The sequence below is a fragment of the Capra hircus genome, chromosome 22, assembly GCF_001704415.2.
Source record: "Capra hircus breed San Clemente chromosome 22, ASM170441v1, whole genome shotgun sequence".
NCBI classification, from domain to species: Eukaryota; Metazoa; Chordata; class Mammalia; order Artiodactyla; family Bovidae; genus Capra; species Capra hircus.
The window spans coordinates 51,684,304-51,702,764 of NC_030829.1; the positions used below are offsets into that span (position 1 = coordinate 51,684,304).

The 18,461-nt window shown below is 53.3% G+C and overlaps 2 protein-coding genes across 2 annotated transcripts; both read right to left on the reverse strand.

Annotated features, from left to right (window-relative positions):
* MAP28 (protein) lies at positions 4,969-6,866 on the reverse strand. The gene is given in 4 exon segments (NM_001285546.1): positions 4,969-5,150; positions 5,720-5,791; positions 5,933-6,040; positions 6,669-6,866. Coding segments are annotated over 4 exon segments (477 nt in total). The 3' UTR covers positions 4,969-5,051.
* LOC102170003 (cathelicidin-2) lies at positions 16,449-18,087 on the reverse strand. Its single transcript, XM_018066702.1, has 4 exons — positions 17,889-18,087; positions 17,668-17,775; positions 17,454-17,525; positions 16,449-16,640 (listed from the first exon to the last, which is right to left on the reverse strand). The coding sequence occupies exons 1-4, from the start codon at positions 18,084-18,086 to the stop codon at positions 16,539-16,541; spliced, it is 480 nt and encodes a 159-aa protein (XP_017922191.1). The 5' UTR covers position 18,087; the 3' UTR covers positions 16,449-16,538.

Consider the following 18,461-nt stretch of genomic DNA (forward strand, 5'->3'; position numbering starts at 1 on the left):
GGCCCCCAGTCTGCCTCCTCCTAGCCCGAGGGACCCTCCTTTTCTGCTCAGTCTGAGCCCTGATGCAAAGGCTCTACCAAGAGTCTTCCTGACCCGCCCCATCCCTGCCCTCCTCCCAGGGTGTGGGCTGGTCTTACCTCAAGCCTTCCTGTTGCCTCATGGGATTTCTGGGCAGTGGGCAGGGAGGCCCGTTTGCAAGGTGAAGAAATGGTTTCTGCATCTCCTGACAACTTCTTGGCCTCTCCTGGATCCCATGGGGAGTGTCACCAGCGGGCTTGCTCAAAAGGGTTGTGTCCTCCAGGAGAGGGAGGAACCAGTCACTCTCTGCATCCCCTCTGCCTCCACACCATGAGCTCCTCAGGATTCAGGGCAAAGGAGTGTATTCAGCACTCAACCCCCAGCCCTAGGCACTGCCTGGCACACAGTATGCACTCATTTAACATTTGATGAGTGGATGACAGGACCAACCCCTTCTGAGCCTTACCCACCCAGCCTGTCCCTAGGCAGCCATCAACCCCACACCATCCTGTCTTTGGGGCCAGCCCTCAGCCTGTCAGGAGCTTGGCTCCATCTGTCCCCTCTCCTAGATTCATCTCCACTGTTTCTCAGTTAGGAAGTTCGCCTCCAGGTTGGAAGAGAATGGATACATATATACAGAGGGCTGAGTCCCTTTGCTGTTCACCTGAAGCTATCATAACATGTTTGTTAATCAGCTATGCGTGCATGCATGCCTGCTCATTCACTGAAGTCATGTCTGACTCTGAGACTCTTTGAGACCCTATGGACTGTGGCCTGCCAGGCTCCACTATCCATGGGATTCTCCAGGCAAGAATACTGGAGTGGGTTGCTTTGTTCTCCTCTAGCTTAATCAGCTATACTATAATACAAAATAAAAATGGTAAAAAGTACAGTCCTTCTTCACAGATACGCCCCCAACAGGCATTGCCTATTCAACTGACCCCTCGCCAGTCAAGCATGGGAAAGGTCGTCTGCGCTGTGACCCCAATTCAGTGCCCTCTCTACACTCAAGGCTGCCCAGTCCTCACTGGATCCGCATTCACATTCATTTCTACAGACTCCGGGGACCCTCTGTCCTCCTGAACTTGCCCCTGACCAATTCTCCCCATCCCTGCTCTCCTGGGGCCCCGCCTCCTCCCTGGGGGCTCCTGCTGAGTGTCCTCCAAGGAGTCTCCTCTTAGGAGGCAGGGCTGGCTCAGGAGCATCCGGGCTGCTTCTCCTCCCCGTCCTCACACGTTCCTGGGGACGGCCCTTCTCAAGACACCAGTTCTCCTGAACACGCATCACTGCTCCGTCTCTGGGTTCAAGACTCCCATGAACGCCGGTGGTCCGCACTGCGCTGTTGGCTGGGTGCTGCCGCAGGAGCCCGGAGCTGGAAGCCTGGGAGCCTCCTGCTCCTTCTCCCTCCTGAGGACACTCCGCTGACCTCCCTCCACCCCTGCCCTGGGCCTACCCTGTCTTCTCTCCTCTCAGTGAAGCCACAACCTCCAGACTCCACCTTCCCTGATTATCAGGCTCTCCCTGACCACTGTCCACCGTCCATGTTATTTTCTAGGGCTCCAATACACTGTCCGTTTTACCGTGTCACCCCCTGCCTCCCGAGCCCACATTCCCCTGACCTGGCATAGGGCCTGGACGGTTGCTATTCTTAGTTGTCCTCACCCCAGACTTGCGGGCCTCGGGTGTCAGGCTGCCCCATCCGCCATAACCCCTCAGGCCTCTCGGAGCCTCCTGCTCTCCTCCCATCTCTGCCCCTGATCCCTCTGCTTGCCCTGACCTTCCTCCTTGGGAAGCCTTCCCTGATGTCCAAGGAGACTCGGCACCTCTACTTCTTGGCTCCCACAGCCTTCAGGAAGTCTCTTCTGATTTGACCCCAAGTGACTTTCTGTCCAGTGCCCTGATTGGGACACCACGCTGGGGTGGCTGGTGTGGAAATGGTTTGAGAACACAGCTGGGAAGATAATGAACCAAAAGAATAGAGGGGCCACGGGCTCAGAAGGAAATTCCTATACAGGTCTTGGGAGAAATGACCATGTAGTTGTGAGGTCTGGGGTAACTCTTGGACTCAGTTGTTCCTGTGGGACCCTTGGGGGCTTGGACAGGGCCCCTCGGAAGGCGGCAGCTGGATGGATGGCGCTGGTTACACATCAGCCTTGGAGAAGGGAGGAGAGGTGGGCCTCTGTGTGATGTGGTTTCACAGTCCAGGTATTGCCTGAGAGGCTTTTTAGTCAAATGGTATCCTTTCCCCAAGTCACAGATGGAAAAGGAGGTGATTACAGTAGAAAATAATCAGCAACACGCATGGTTACTGGTGCCTGGCTTCCTGCCTCTGCATCATTGCATTTCCTAAGCCTTAGCACTGAAGTCCCCTTCCCCATCCTTCCATGGGGACAGGTGGCTGCTCCGGGACGAGGTCTGATAAAGGAGTCCACCATGGAAAAGAACTTGGGAGCACCTGGCCCATAACTGATGCTCCATAACAGCTGTTAATATCAGCGGGGCCAGAAGCTGCCCCCAGCGGCTACCCAGCTCCTTCGACACTGGCGTCAGGCAGATGAGAGTTTGAATCCTTGGTTTGCCTCTCACCAGCTGTGACTTCCTTGCAAATATTCTGCTCTGGTGGAACTCTCAGCAGCGAATGAGAGTGAACCCAATTCACATGGCGTGAGACAAAACTGAGAAACCCCTGCGGCTCCATTTTCCTGCAGTTCTCTCTGCAGGCTCTTGCTTAGAGAGAGAGAAGCAGGGGGAGAGGGAAAGGAGGGCGCAGAGGAGCAGCCTCAGGTGTGCGAGAACCTCTGTGCCCTGAGATGGTCAGACTGGATCCTAGGATCTCTGGCCACGCCCCCTCCTAACCCAACAGAGGATCAGCAGCCCAGTGATGGGAGCACAGGTCCTGGCAGAGGCTGCTGCAAGACTGTTGTCACTACCTCGTCCCCACCCTGGGGCGCCCACCTTTCCCAGTCCTCCTCTGTCTCCCCTCCCAGTCTGGTTGAGCCAGATATCCTTTCCCATCATGCTCTGCACTTAAACCCTAACTGGACAAAGCACAGCCTCATCTGTGTTTATACATGTCCTCATTCCAGCCCAGAGCCCAAGACCTCCCAGCAAAGAGAGCAAAGCAGTGAAGAGAACGAGCAAGGCCAAGGCTGAGCACCTTGACTTCCCGTCCCTCCCTCTGCCCAACCTGCTGACCAGTGGTGTGAATGTAAAGCTGACTCTCACCAGCTGCCCTTTCTCCTCCTTGTCTGTAAAATGCACAGAAGGCCCTCCTCTCCTCCGTGGAGACATTTTCCCCCTCTGACCTTGAAGCTGAGGGTCAGAGGAGTCAGTTTCCAGAAAGCTTTCTCCAACTCCTGGGGAAAAGAGCACCTGCCCACTCCATACTACCCCTCAACATGCTCACTAGGAGAAAGCCTGCACAACACAATACATTATCGGGGTCCCCCCAGAAGTCCCACTCTTCAGAAGCCTGGATGCTCATTCACATGGCCGGGGACAAAGGAGCCAAGATGCCTCCTGCATCTTCTCTTAGCCTTGGGAACTGAAAACCTTCCAGACGTGTGTAACTGGGAATGCTATGTCCATTCAGGATTTAAAACCAGCGATGTATAAACTCCACAAACATTTCTCAGTAGTGAAAGTAAATATATTTGGTATATTCATACAGTGGAATACTAGGTGGTAGTGGTTTAGCCGCTAAGTCGTGTCCAATTCTTTGCGACCCCATAGACTGTAGTCCGCCATGCTCCTCTGTCCGTGGGATTTTCCAGGCAGGAATACTGGAGTGGGTTGCCATTTCCTTCTCCAGGGGATCTTCCCCACCCAAGGATCGGACCTGGGTCTCCTGCTTTGCAGATGGATTCTTTACCAACTGAGCTACCAGGGAAGCCCAGAATACTAACTCAGCAATAAAAAATTCCCCAACTATAATTACATACAAAAACATGATGAGTTCTCACACACATATAGCATAAAAAAATTGTGCAAATGAGACTCTCTATGCTACAATATAATTTTCTATGAATTTCAAACGCTAGTTACACTAACCTAAGTGTTCCAAAGTCAGGGCCATGGTTATGGAGATGGGGAAGCAACTAGAAGGGGGATACAGAGATTTCTAGGTGCAATGCTATTGTGATGTTTAGTCACTAAGACTACAACCGCATGGACTGTAGCCGGCCAGGCTCCTCCGTCCATGGGATTTTCCGGGCAAGAATATGAAAGTGGGCTGCCATTTCCTCCTCCAGGGGATCTTCCTGATCCAGGGATCAAACTCACGTCTCCTGAATTGACAGGCAGATTTTTTACCACTGAGCCACCAGGGAAGCCTTTCTAGGTGCATTACACACATGTGTTTGTACAGCAGAAACTCCACAAGTTGTGCACTTAGTGTTAGTGCATAATTCCTATGTACATGCAACATGTCAACTCCCTGGACCTCTTTGACTCCTGTGCTACTCTGACCACTTTGTAAAATCCTTGATTCTCCTGGGCTTACAGCACAGCCCCAACCCTCCCACCTGTTGTACCACCACCCTGGACACCCTGGGTCCTTCTCCACATCAGGCCCTGTACTTGACTCACTGACAAGGCCTGCTGACCTCCCACACAAAGGCCAATTACATCTCCCTCCTGAGGTGAAATACATTCATTTTTTGTTGTTGAAATCAGTGTTCACATATGCATGTTCATGGTCGGGTTCTGGGCATGGAGGGACCTGAGAATAAAGATGCTGTCCTGGATCTCTTAGCCCTGCTGCCAGCCCCTGATTCCCCTCCTGGAAATAACAACCACTTCTGTACTGTGCGTTTGTGATCACACACACACACACACGAAAACACTCTCACAGACACACATATACACACACACATAGGAGGGCTCCCAGAGGGAAAGATTTGGTCGCGCTAAGTGAGAGGAGACAAGTGAAATTAAAGCTTGGAGGAAGTTGTTTTCAGAAGACTTTACTTTCTCAGAATCCAGAAGCCTGAGCCAGGGAGGACACACGTAGGATTCTTCCATGGGCTCACAATTTACCCATAATGGAGTATCGGGCCAACGAATGGGCCGACTTTGTGCCAGAGTCTTTTGAGCTTCTCACGAAATCGTTTAAATCTCCCAACACTCTGCAACTATGAACCAGGAAGAAGCAGGTTACTTGTGGGAAAGGGAACCAGGGGTAAGACCAGACCCATCTGCATCTATACACAGGCTCCCAGGCCCACACCAGGAGATGTGGAGCCCCAGCACGCCCTTTGGAGGCAACCTTTGAAGCACAAGGTTGAACCTCGACACCTATAGACCGAAGAGCAAACTGAGGCCCTCGGGTGACAAGGGGCTTACCAGGGTCACAGGCCCATCCTGGCAAAGATGGAAGCAAGCTGGGCTAAAAGACCATTACTTGAGTCAGGGCCTCTCAAACCATCAGAATCTCCTGGAGGCCTTGTGAAAAGACAAATGGCTGCACCCCACCCCAGAGGTCTGAGTTGGGCTGAGAATCTGCATCTCTGCCAGTTCCTAGGTGGGGACCCCATTAGCGAACCATTGCTCTAAAAGACACAGAACCAGTGCTGGAGACCTGGGGCTTGCGGGAGGGAGTGGCCAGGGCAGGAGTGCCTTCCTCTGCCCTGGTCTTTGGTCCTAAGAATGTTCCACAACCCATCACCTTAGCAGTTCCTGCAGGACAGAAAGGGCCACTCACCTCTTCGCAGGTGATGTTCATTTTGCCTTTCACCGCATCCAGAGTGACTGTGCCTACACATTGCTTCACCAGCTGGAAGGAGAGGCTGGAGGTCAAACTGGAACCCCCAGGCCATAACCTCCCAGGCTCTGCCCAGGGACTAAAAATTTCCTTGAAGCCCCTTGTTCAGCAGCTTGGGAAGCATTCACCCGTGGCCCCTGCCCCCAGGCTCACCCCATTCTCTTTGAAGTCACACTGCTCCGTGGGCTGCCGGCTCGTCCTGGGGCACACAGTCTCCTTCACCCTGAAGCTCACAGGTTTCGGGATGTTTGGATTCTCATCCTGATCCAGGAATAAAGTGGGGAGACTGGGCTCGGCTCATGTTTCCTTCTTTCATCTGTCTCCCTGCCCCCCACCCGGACGGCAGCCTCTCCAGCCCCCTGTGTGTCCGGGCCTGGGCTTGGTGCTGGGAGCACAGGGGAGGGCACAGAGCCCGTGCCCGGCCTCACGGGCACACAGAGAGCAGGAGCGGCCCTCACAGCAGCGCTGCTGGCAGCGCCTCCCCTCAGAGGGGCCCAGGGAGGTCAGGGCCGCCTGCAGGGAGAGCCCTTGTCACTGGAGCCTCCAGGCTGACAGAGGCCCTCCTGGCAGGGAGACACCGAGGTTCAGGGGGACATTAGCAGGGAAGCCACCTCACAGAGCCTGTGACCCCTCCATCCCTGGAGCTCCCAGAAGTCCAGGGAGCCTGAGCCAGGTGTGCAGGGTGCCTGATCCCACAGCAGAGATGCTAAGGCAGGAAGCCTGGTGCTGGGAGGGGCCCCAGGTCTCGGAAGGTTTCCTGGAAGAGATGGGAGCCCACCGAGAGAGAAAAGTGCCGTCCTGACAGGAGGACCAGCCAGAGTGAAAGGAGTGAGAATGTGGCCAAGGCAGGCGGGAGACAGCCCCCTTCCCACCCTATCCCCCAACTCACGTCCTTGGGAGGCGGGTCAAGCTCCAGGAGGCGGTAGAGATTCGCTTCTGAGGACTGCTCATTGATGCGATCGACAGCATGAAGAACGGCCTCCCCGTAGCTGAGGGCCTGGGCGCTGGCCGAGGGCAGCACTAGTCCCAGCAGCAGGAGCCACAGGGAGCACCGTCCCAGGGAGAGGCTGGCCCTCTGGGTCTCCATGGTCCCCAATTTGCCACCTCCCAAACTGCAGGATCTGCCTTTATGCTCAGCCTGCGCCTGATGCAATGGTTCAACCGGGAGTCTTCCTGACCCGCCCCATCCCTGCCCTCCTCCCAGGGTGTGAGCTGGACTTGCCTCAGCCCCTGCTGTTGCCTCATGGGATTTCTGAATAGTGGGCAGGGAGGCCCCTGTGCAAGGTGAAAAAATGGTTTCTCCATCTCCCTGACAACTTACTGGCCTTTCCTGAACCCCACTGGGAGTGCCACAGGCAGTCTTGCTCAAGAGGATTGAGTCCTCCAGAAGACGGAGGGGCCAGGCACTATCTACATCCCCTCTGCCTCCACACCTCAGGATTCAGTGTAAAGGAGTGTATTTGCTATTCAACCTGCTTCATTGACTACGTAAAAGATTTTGACTGTGTGGACCATAACAAACTGTGGAAAATTCTTCAAGAGATGGGAATACCAGACCTCCTGACCTGCCTCTTGAGAAACCTGTATGCAGGTCAAAAGGCAACACTTAGAACTGGACATAGAACAGTGGGTTGATTCCAAATTAGGAAAGGAGTACATCCAGGCTGTATATTGTCACCCTGCTTATATAACTTACATGCAGAGTACATCATTCGAAACACCGGGCCAGATAAAGCTCAAGCTAGAATCAAGATTGTCAGGAGAAATATCAGTAACCTCAGATATGCAAAGGACACCACCCTTACGGCAGGAAGCAAAGAGGAACTAAAGAGCCCCTTAATGAAAGTGAAAGAGGACAGTGAAAAGCAGGTTTGAAACTCAACATTCAAAAAATGAAGATCATGGTATGCGGTCACATCACTTCATGGCAAATAGATGGGGAAACAATGGGAACATTGACAGACATTATTTTCTTGGGCTCCAAAATCACTGTGAATGGTGACTGTGGCCATGAAATTAAAAGACGCTTGCTGCTTGGAAGAAAAGTTATGACAAACCTACATAGCATATGTAAAAGCAGAAACATTACTTTACCAACGAAGGTCCGTCTAGTCAAAGCCATGGTTTTTCTAGCAGTCATGTATGGATGTGAACGTTGGACCATAAAGAAGGCTGAGCACCAAAGAATTGATGCTCTCGAACTGTGGTGTTGGAGAAGACTCTTGAGAGTCCCTTGGACTCAAACCAGTCCATCTTAAAGGAAACCAGCCCTGAATATTCATTGGAAGAACTGACGCTGAAGCTGAAGCTCCAATATTTTGGCCACCTGATGCGAAGAGCCGACTCACTGGAAAAGACGCTGATGCTGGGAAAGATTGAGGGCAGGAGGAGAAGGGGACAATGGAGGACAAGATGGCTGGACGGCACCACTGACTCAATGGATATGAGTTCGAGCAAACTCTGGGAGATAGTGAACGACAGGGACGCCTGGCGTCCATGGGGTCATAAAAAGTAGGACGCAACTGAGTGACTGAACAGCAACAACCCCTCCTCTAGGCACCCAGTAGGCACATAGGTAAAGTTGGATGATTGGATGACAGCGCCAATCCCTTCTACAGTCTCACCCATCCAGCCTGTCCTTAGGCAGTCACAAGGTCAGACCATCCTCGTCTCTCTGCAACCCTCAGCCAGTCAAGGGGTTCTGCTTCACGTGTCCCCTCTCCTACTCTTCTCTGACTTCCTTACACTAAAAATGTCAGCAGTTGTGGCCTGTTGCTACACTCAACCTCTTTATCTTCACAGGTGCTGGGGAAACACTGTCCTCCTAAAATTGCCCCCTGACCAATTCTCCCCTGTCACTGCTCTCCTGGGTCCCCTCCTCCTCCCTGGGGCTCCTGCTGAGTCTTCTCCAAGGACTCTCCTCTTAGGAGGCAGGGCTGGCTCAGGAGCATCCGGGCTGCTTCTCCTCGCAGTCCTCACACGTTCCTGGGGACGGCCCTTCTCAAGACACCAGTGCCCATCACACACATACTGGACTGTGCCTCTGGGTTCAAGACTCCCATGAATGCCCTGGTGGTCTACACTGGGCTGTTGGCTGGGTGCTGCTGCAGGAGCCCTGAGCTGGAAGCCTGGGAGCCCCACCTGCTCCTTCTTCCTCCTGAGGACACTCCCCTGACCTCCCGCCACCCCTGCCCTGGGCCTACTCCCATCTCCTCTCCTCTCAGTGAAGCCACAACCTCCAGACTCCATGTTTCCTGATTTTCAGGCTCTCCCCAGACCACTGTCCACCCTTCACACCATTTCTAGATGCGAAGGCAGAATGCTGATTTGACCATTTCACCCTCTGCCTTCAGAGCACACAGACCCCCGCCTGACAGCAGGGTCTGGCTCTCCTGGAGCTCCTCAGTGTCCACAACCTGGCCCTGCAGGTCAGGTCTCAAGCTGCCTTGACCACTCCAACCACAAGCCATCTCGGAGCCTCCTGCTTGGCCCCCACATCGGCAGCTGGTGTCTCTGCTTGCCCTGACATGCCACCTTGCAAAATTTTCCCTGACCTTAACCAAAAGTGGTACCTCCTCCCCTTGACTCCCAAAGCCTTCAGGACATCCCTTCTTCTCTTTTGCTTTTTTAGTAAAATGCGCTTTTTAGTTAGTTCGTTCTGGCTGTCCTGGTCTTCGTTGCCGCCCACCAGCTAGTCTGGCTGCACAGAGCAGGGGCTGCGCTCTAGTTGCGGAGCACAGGTTTCTCGTTGCGGTGGCTTCTCTAGTTGCGAGCACAGGCTCTAGAGTGTGAGGTCTCAGTAGCCCAAGGGCTTACTTACCTTACTTACCTTGTGTGGGATCTTCCTGGACCAGGGATCCAACCCACATCCCCTGCATTGGCAGGCAGATTCTTACCCACAGGATCACCAGGGAAGTCCAGGACATCCCTTCTGATTTGACCTCCAGGACTACCTGCCCAGTGCTCTGGTTGAACACCAGGTGGGGAGGGAGACACTGGGAGGAAAAGAGAATGCAGCTGGGGGAAATACTATGCCCAAGGGCCAGAGGAGAGCTGAAGCCAAGAAGAATATTCCAGCCCATCAATGCCAGGGAAGCACCGTGTGCCCGTGAGGCCCAGGGAGGTTGTGGACTCAGTTGCCCAGTGGGACCCTTGGAGCCTTGGCCAGGGCACCTTGGAAGGTGGCAGCCTGGATGGGAGATGCTGGTTGACCACTCAGCCTTGGAGAAGGAAAGAGAAGTGAGTTGTGTGCAACCTCATTACAGTGCCCAGATATCGCCCCAGTGGCCTCTTGGTCAAGCTGTATCTTTTCCCCAAGTCAAATAATTAGAAACACACATGGTTACCAGGTGTTTGGTAGCCTGGAAATCTGTGCTTTCCTGGTGGTGGTGGTCTATTCGCCAAGTCATGTTCGACTCTTTGCAACCCCATGAACTGTAGCCTGCCAGGCTTGTCTGTCTATGAGATTTCTCAGGCAAGAATACTGGGGTGGGTTGCTGTGTCCTCCACTAGGGAATCATCTCAACCCAGGGATCGAACCTGCGGCTCCTGGGTCTCCTGCATTGCAGGCAGATTCTTCACTGCTGAGTCACCAGGGAAGGCCTCCCCTGTGCTTTGCTGCCTCTGCACGATTGCAGACTAGATTCTCCTTCCCCATCCTCCCTGGATCCTGTTAGGGGCCTCTGCCAGGTCCTCAGTCTGCACCTCCTGTGATGAGGAGCGAGCCTACCGCGTCTCCAGCATCTGCCTTTCCTGATTTAGTCCTCACAGCTGCCTTGTCCTAGAGGAGTCTTATGTCTGCTCATGGGTATCCTGGGAAGGGGGAGACAGCCCACCTTCTGGAGACTTCACCCAGCCCAGGCCAGCTAGTATGCCCTTTGGGAATTAAAGAGAGAAGGGACCAACTCCTAGTAAGAGAGACAGACCAACTGGGGATCTAAACACCATCTCATTGATTCCATTTTTTCCAGCTTGGAATCTGTCACAGGTCCCTGGTCCAATTCAATAGTTACAGGTAAGCACCTGACTTTATTTCTTTTGTAAAGATATTCAGGAGATTGTAAAGCACCTTCCTGCCTAATCACCACCTGTAGAAAACCACTGTCTCCAGCAACAACCTCCCTGCATAAGGACTTAAATCAACAGAAAAGGAAAGAGCTTGGGGAGCTGGAATTGCAGGTTACAGTGGGGTGGAGAGTGGGAGGGCTGATGGGTGGCAGGGACCAGGGAAGGGAGGGCTGGGGCTGCTGGGGGCTATGCTCTGTAGGTGTGACACCCTGGCTGTGAATAGGAAACCAGACTGATAGCCCGCCATTCCTTAAGTTGGGAACTCTCGCCCTTTGCTGGGAGTTCCTGCCATGATGGTCACTAGTGTGCCCTTGGGCAATCTCATTGAAAGAACTTTCTTCCAAGTAATTTGGCAGTGACAAAAACACTGAGTAGGATCCCTGGGGTCCATCCTGTCACCTACACAACAACCCTGACACTAATCCCTGGGAGGGTCATGGTAACAACACTGCGAAGGGAGTCTGAGGCCCCTTTTGTCCTGCCTCCTCCACTCACAGCCTCTGCATCAACACATTGCCTAAGAAGTCTGGAGACCTGAGTCCAACGACGTGACCTGTGTGTGTGGCCCTCCGGGTACAACGGGCTCCTCTGCACTCACCTCCTCTGAGTTCACAGCACTCTTGTCAGGAGGGCAGGATAGGGCTCATCACCAGTCTCACTGAGCCAAGAAGGAAACTGAGGCCCAGGGTGGGGTGAGATGCAGCCTTGGGAGAGAGGTCTTGGCCAAATCAGGGTTGATAGAAGGACCCAGAGTTCTTGTCCAGTGTGGAGCCCCCTGATCCAATCTAGGGCCTCCATCTTTCTTAGACTAGCTCCCTACCCTTCTCTCTGACCCCACCACCCACCACTCTGGCGATCCCTGTATCTCACGTGAATCTCAGAAGTTGAAGAAGTTCTGGAGACTCTTCTTTTTGACCAGCAGCACTCTAGACACTAAAGGGCTGAACTGGGGGCCTGTTCTGCCCTGGTCCACCTCCCACTCTTTTCCATTGGTTCCAGGGCTATCCCTTGCCCTCTGGCTGCTGAAGTTGCTGAGGTGGAGGGGAGGACCCTACGGAGAACTGGGACAAGGGTGGAGGGAAGTAAGTTACTCTCAGAATGGTTTCCAGGGCCTCCTTCCTGTATTATTTCAAGTATGGAGTCACCACTGGCCAGCCACTAGCTCCATCACTTGCAAAATGAAAATGTGGGGCCCCTTGTTCAAAATCATGAGAATTTCAAGACCTCAAGAATAAGTCATTAGCAAGTACCTAAGCATGGGGGCCTGTGTGACTGCACCGGTGACACACTCTTGATACCAGCCTTGTGCCCTGCACACAAAATGCTCTTTATCATCACAAGAGAGAGTTGAGACGAGCTGGGTGTTGTAGGTAAGTCCAGGCCAGACTTTCACATACTTAGTAGCAGCAAGATCAGCAAGAGATGTTGCTTTTGTGATATCAGAATCTGACAAGTCTTTAAGCTTAGAACAGCTACCATATTCCGGGCAACACATGTAAAAGAGTTCAAAATTTCATGATGAGACTTAGGAAACTCTTATCAGTATCTAGAAGCTCATCCTTGTTATGTCACGTTTAGTGGAGGCTGTCCGCTCCTGGAGGTGGCAGTTGTTGGAAAGGTAACAAGAGCCCATAGATTAAGACTCTTCAGGACTTCCCTGGTGATCTAGTGGTTAAGAATCTGCCTGCCAATACAGGGGTCGCATGTTCAATCCCTGCTCTGTGAAGATTCCACATGCCGTGGGGCAACTAAGCCTCCGTGCCAGCCCACCATAAGCCTGTATGCTACTGAGCCCCCCTTCTAGAACTCATACTCTGCAACAAGAGAAGCCACCAGATGAGAAGCCTGTGCACTGCAATAAAGAGTAACCCCCACTCGCCGCCACTAGAGAATGCCCAAGCGCAGCAATGAAGACTCAGCACAGTCATAAATAACTAACTAATTTTTAGAAAAAGACTCTTCATTGGCTGTTGATCAGGTAGAGTCTGGGTGAAAGTGACCAGATGCCCTGCAGAAAAACGCTGAGAGAGCAATGAATGGTGCGTCTTCCCACCCTAGACTCTGTGAGTCAGAGGCCTTCTATTCCCATCACCAGGGTAGTTACTGTCTTCACAACCAAGTGATCTGAACGCCCAGTCCCTTAGCAATCACTGCTCCTGTCCCCAGTCCTCCCCCTGTCTTAGACCATGTGCCCAGTCTCCTCCCTACGTGCTCAGGAGCTTCATCCTTTTATGCCATGACCCATCGTAGAACAGCTCCCTATGCCCTGAAACACCAGTAGGATCGCCTTAGGAGTTTCCACCTTATATTCATGATCACTGTCATCAATAGCCTTCCAGCAGCAGAGCTGGCAGTACAATGAAAACTAGGGTGGAGTCACCCACCACGTGGATCTTCTTTGCAGCTTGCAAATTGCAATACTAGGAGCTGCCAGAGGTGCCTGGGAAAAAGACAAGGGGGCTGAGAAAGATTACTCATGTGGTTTGAGAGTCTTCCATCAGGATGGGCCTCTTCCCTCATTTCTGAGCCTCAAAATTAAACATTCTACTTAGCTAGAAGATAGCCTCCCAGGGAATCAGCTCATTTAGAATTCAAGTTGCCTTCCCTAAGTGTGTGCTCCACTGGGAGGTGAGCCTTGTATAGTTATCCTTTCGATGTTTCCTCTAGTGTCCATTCCATCTTCCAATAGTACTGACTACTTGGAGATGAGATTGGGGGCACTGAACGTCTGGGGAGTCATCTGGGTAGCTCTTCACAACCAGCTTCTTACTATAAGGCAATGCTGTTGCAGATCGGATGTGTTCTGTGAATCCAGATATGAAACACAGACCATCTGAGAGTCTTTGAATATCATATCCCATGTATGCTGTGTAGACGGGGTGGCACCCCTGTTATTGTCCTGGAATTCCCTTTGTCACTCAGTCGCAAGGCTGGCAGTCAGCCACTTTGGCGAGGTTTCCTTGGCCTCATGTGCTGGCATCGCTAGACTGTGTCAATATTTTGAGGTCTGATGGTGGATTTAAATGGGTCACCATGTCCCATGTGATGGTGTATCCACATGCCGCAAGACCTACCTAGCCAGTGCAGGTTTAATTCATTTGTTGATTCTGTTAACATGGCCCATGAATGCTCGTTTTCCTTGCATATCAATGTGAGTCATAAAAGAGGTATGGAGTGCAGAGCATTCTATTGCAACAAGGTTTGATACCCCCAGAGACTGAGGCTTGACCATCCAGTTTCATAGGCAGACACCGGATCACACTGCCAGTCTCTGGTGTACTGCCCATGAGACAGTGAGAAACACAACCAGGTAAATTTGGGAAGGTTTCTTGACCGGGGGGCCTTGTTCAGGCACAGGTGTCAAAAGATGTCTTTGAGGCTGAGCAGCAGCAGTGGCACAGCCCATGCATCCTCCTTTAACTTAGCACATCCACCCATGAAGGACCAGGCATCTTCAGGACCCTGGTGGACCAAAGCCCCCTGGGAGCTCTGACCCAGACCCCACGTCTGAGAGAGCTGCATCTGGAATGTGATCGGCCACCTTTGCCTCTAGATGTTTCCCTCCAAGTGCCCTGTTTTCCTCTTTCCCAGGAAAGAGTCATTTTGTGGAGATTTTCATTTTTCACCCTTCCCGTGATAGGGGTGTTGCTCCTTGAGGCTCTGAACATCAGACAGAGTCACACACGACTGAGCCACTGAACTGAACTGAACTGAGTTGTAAAATATAGCATTAGATACGTCTTGGAGGATGAATGAGTCCACACAGTTGAAAGTGCCTAGGGGCCATGAAAGCGACAATGTAGCTCTCTCCCTCCCCTGCCAGCGTCCTACCCTGCTCCAGCTGGGGTGACACAGAGGCAGAGTGGCACACGGGAGAACAGCGGGCTGCATGGCATATCTTACAGCTTCATTCACGCACGGAGGAACACAATCAAGATCCACAAGGTCCTTGCCTAGTAACAGTCCAGTTTCCCTCCTTGACACAGCACGGGTCTGGGGGATGGAGAAGCCCCTTCTGGTTCATGCCGATTGGCTCCCCTCTTCCTGATCTCTTGATCTCCTCCACTCTGTCTTTGATTTCAATGCCGCAACCACGGAAGCTGCCCCCTGCCCTGAAGTGAGTGACCTTCACATGTACACAAACACTGAGAAACATGATGAGTCATCTCCCTGGGCCTCTTGACCTCCTGTGCCCTCTCATCATATTGTGAGACCTTCAGTGCCTCTTGGCTTTCAGCACTGGCCCCCAGGAGCACCCCCTCCTGCACCACCACCCTGGACCCCTTGGGCCCTTCTCTCTTGTCCCCACATCAGGTCCCGCACCTGACCCGTATGGAACGAGTGGACGGACTCGCCACGACGCCACTGCCATCAGAGGCCATTGTTCCCTAGAGTGAGAAGCGTGAGGTTCCTCTAACCTGCCTGAACTTAGCCCTACCTGCTCACCAAGAGGAGCCACGCCTGACAGGTAGCAGAGGAAATGGTCTGTGAGATGCTGCCCTCTGTCCCTCTCAGAGAAGGCAATCTGCGTCTTGTTCAGCTGGACCCAGCAGGAAACCTAAGACACGCCTTTGGTGGAAGGAGTTTGTTTGGGAGGAGATTCCAGAAAATAAGCCAGCAGAAGTGTGGACAGGGGAGACAGAGCAGGCCATGAGTCAGAAGAGGAGGGGTCAATGAGGAGGTCACTGATGGGGGTGGTTGGGGCTAAACCCCGGTGGGGACCTCACACAGGGATATGCATATCTGTGACATGCATATCTGGGAGTGGGCCACCCCAAGGGAGAGGAAGAGGGGGTGTTTTCCCCCCAGTCCCTCCAATGGCTGATTGAAGCTGCTACCAGAATACAAACTTCCTGGTGCTTCCAGTCTGCCTGAGTGCAAAGGTCAGATTGAGCTTGGGGAGTGGGCAGGACATAGACAGTGTCTGAACACCCAGGGAAAGAGAGATGTGACCTGTGTGTCACTTTCTGCGTCTCACACAGTATTCAGCTCATCGGATGAGCAGAATGCTTCTTTTTATTGAGAAGTTTTATATCATCGGATTCCGTCACACAGACCCACCACTAAACTGTAGGAGCCAACTAGAAAGACAGTGATGTGTCTGAATGCCACAGAAAAGTCAGGAGGCATGGACTTTCCAGAGTTAAGATCGCCATGGGGAAGAGGAATGTTCCGGGCGTCTCTCATGCAGACTTAACCCTGAGATTGTGTTTAGCAAGGTGAGCAGCCTGACCCCTCTTGGACCGTCAGTCAGCTCCACGTGAGCAGAAGCAGCATTCCCACCAGCACTGCACACACAGCAGGTCTCCGTACGTCCTACTGGGTGTTGGAGGAGGAGGGCAGGGGTGGGTGAAGGGCTCGGGAGGGACCCGGGTGTGGGGATGCTGTCCTGGGGCTGCTGCCTCCCCCCATGCCCTCCTGGAAGGAACAGGGGCCTCATGCTTCTCTGTGTTCACAGGAGTGATCACACAGACACACACACACACACACACACACACACACACACAAAGACAGTGCTAACGGTCATGGTAAGTTGGAAGAGGGGAGACAACTGAAATTGAAAGCTGGAGGAAGTTGTTTTCACAAGACTTTATTTTTTGGATGCTGACTCAGGCCAAAAGAGATCCCAAGAGGTCTTCCCTGGGCTTCTGATTCATCAGAAGCTCTTATCAGGGAGTTATCTGCCTATTGTTCACCGTCTACCAAGAAATCGTCTAAAGGGTGGATAGAACGGTGGGGGATGTATTCGGATCGGTGGACGCCGGAATGGTAGACGGAATCTGACACTCTGAAGCTGTGAACCAATAAAAACAGGTTTCTTGTGAGACCCGGGGGAAGGTCAAGACAAGACCCCTCCGTCCACATCTGAAAGGCCATTCCTAGTGGACTCCAGGAACCTTGGGGACCCAGATCACCCTCTGGCTGTGACCCTTTGAGCATATAGTTAAATCTCCATACCACAGACAGAGATGAAACTGACGCCCACAGATGATACGGGGCTTCCCAGGGTCACAAGACTTCCCTGGTGGCTCAGACGGCAAAGCGTCTGCCTACAAGGAGGGAGACCCCGGTTTGATCCCTGGGTCGGGAAGATCTCCTGGAGTAGGAAATGGCAACCTACTCCAGTACTCTTGCCTGGAACATTCTATGGACGGAGGAGCCTGGTAGGCTATAGTCCATGGGGTCGCAAGGAGTTGGACACGACTGAGCGACTTCAATGTCAGTGTATGTCAGGGTCACAAACCCATCCCAGGAAAGCAGGGCATAAAAGATCATTACTGAGTCAGTGCCTCTCAAGCTTCTGCACAGTCAGAATCCCCCGCAGGCCTTGTGAAAATACAAACGGCTGGACCTCACCCCAGAGTCAGATTCAGTTGGTTTGAGTGGTGCTGAGAATCTGCCTTCCTGTCCCCGGGTGGGGACCCCATTAGAGAACCACTGCTTTAAGGGATGCACAGCCAGGGCTGGAGACCTGGGGCTCAGGGAAGCTGGGCCTGGTGGGAGGGTCTTTCTCTGCCCTCGATGGGGCAGTGGGGCCATTGGTCCAAAGGATCGTTCACATACTTACCCCGCCCAGTACCCCCTGAGTACCAAAGGGGCCACTCACCTCATTACAGTTTATGTCAAACTGGTCATTGGACGGATCCAAGGTGACTGTCCCCACACACTGTTTCACCAGCTGCAAGGGGAGGCTCAAGGTCAAAGGAACCCCCTGGGCCATAACCTCCCGGCCTCCTCCCAGGAGTTGGAAATCATCCCCAAGCCCACTGTCCAACCCCGGGGAAGCATCTGACATTCTCTTCCCCCCACCCCAGCCTCACCCCATTCTCCTTGAAGTCACACTCCTCCGGGGGCTGCTGGGTGGTCCTGGGGCACACGGTCTCTTTCACCGTGAAGCTCACGGGCTTTCTGGTGCCTGGGTCGACCTCCTGGTCACGGGTCAAAGTAGGGGAAACCGGGTTTGGGCTCTTTCTTCTTCCTCTGATCTGTCTCCCTGCCCCCCAACTAGCTGGCCCCCTCCCCAGATCCCTTCGTAACTCACATCATTGGGTGCAGGGTCTAGCTCCAGGAGGCGGTAGAGATTAGCTTCTGAGGACCGCTCGTTGAGCTGACCCACGGCACGAAGCACGGCCTCCCTGTAGCTGAGGGCCTGGGCGCTGGCCGAGGGCACCACTAGTCCCAGCAGCAGGAGCCACAGTGACCAGCGCCCCAGCGAGAGGCTGGCTCCCTGGGTCTCCATGGTGCCCGGTCCTCATCCTCCCAGCCTGAGGAACCCTCCTTTTATGCTCAGCCTGGGCCTGGTGCAATTGATCAGCCAGGAGTCTTCCTCACCCGCCCCATCCCTGCCCTCCTCCCAGCATGTGAGAAGGACTTGCTTCAGCCCCTGCTGTGGCCTCACAGGACTGCTGGGCAGTGGGCAGGGAGGACCCTATGCAAGGTGAAGAAATGGTTTTTCTATTTCCTGAGTGTTTTGGCCTGTCCATAGGAAGTGTCACAGGCAGGCTTGCTCAAGAGGGTTGTGTCCTCCAGGAGAGGAGGATGTGTCCACATCCCCTCTGACTCTACACCATGGGCCCCTCAGGATCCAGAGTAAAGGAGTGTATTGACGTCTCAA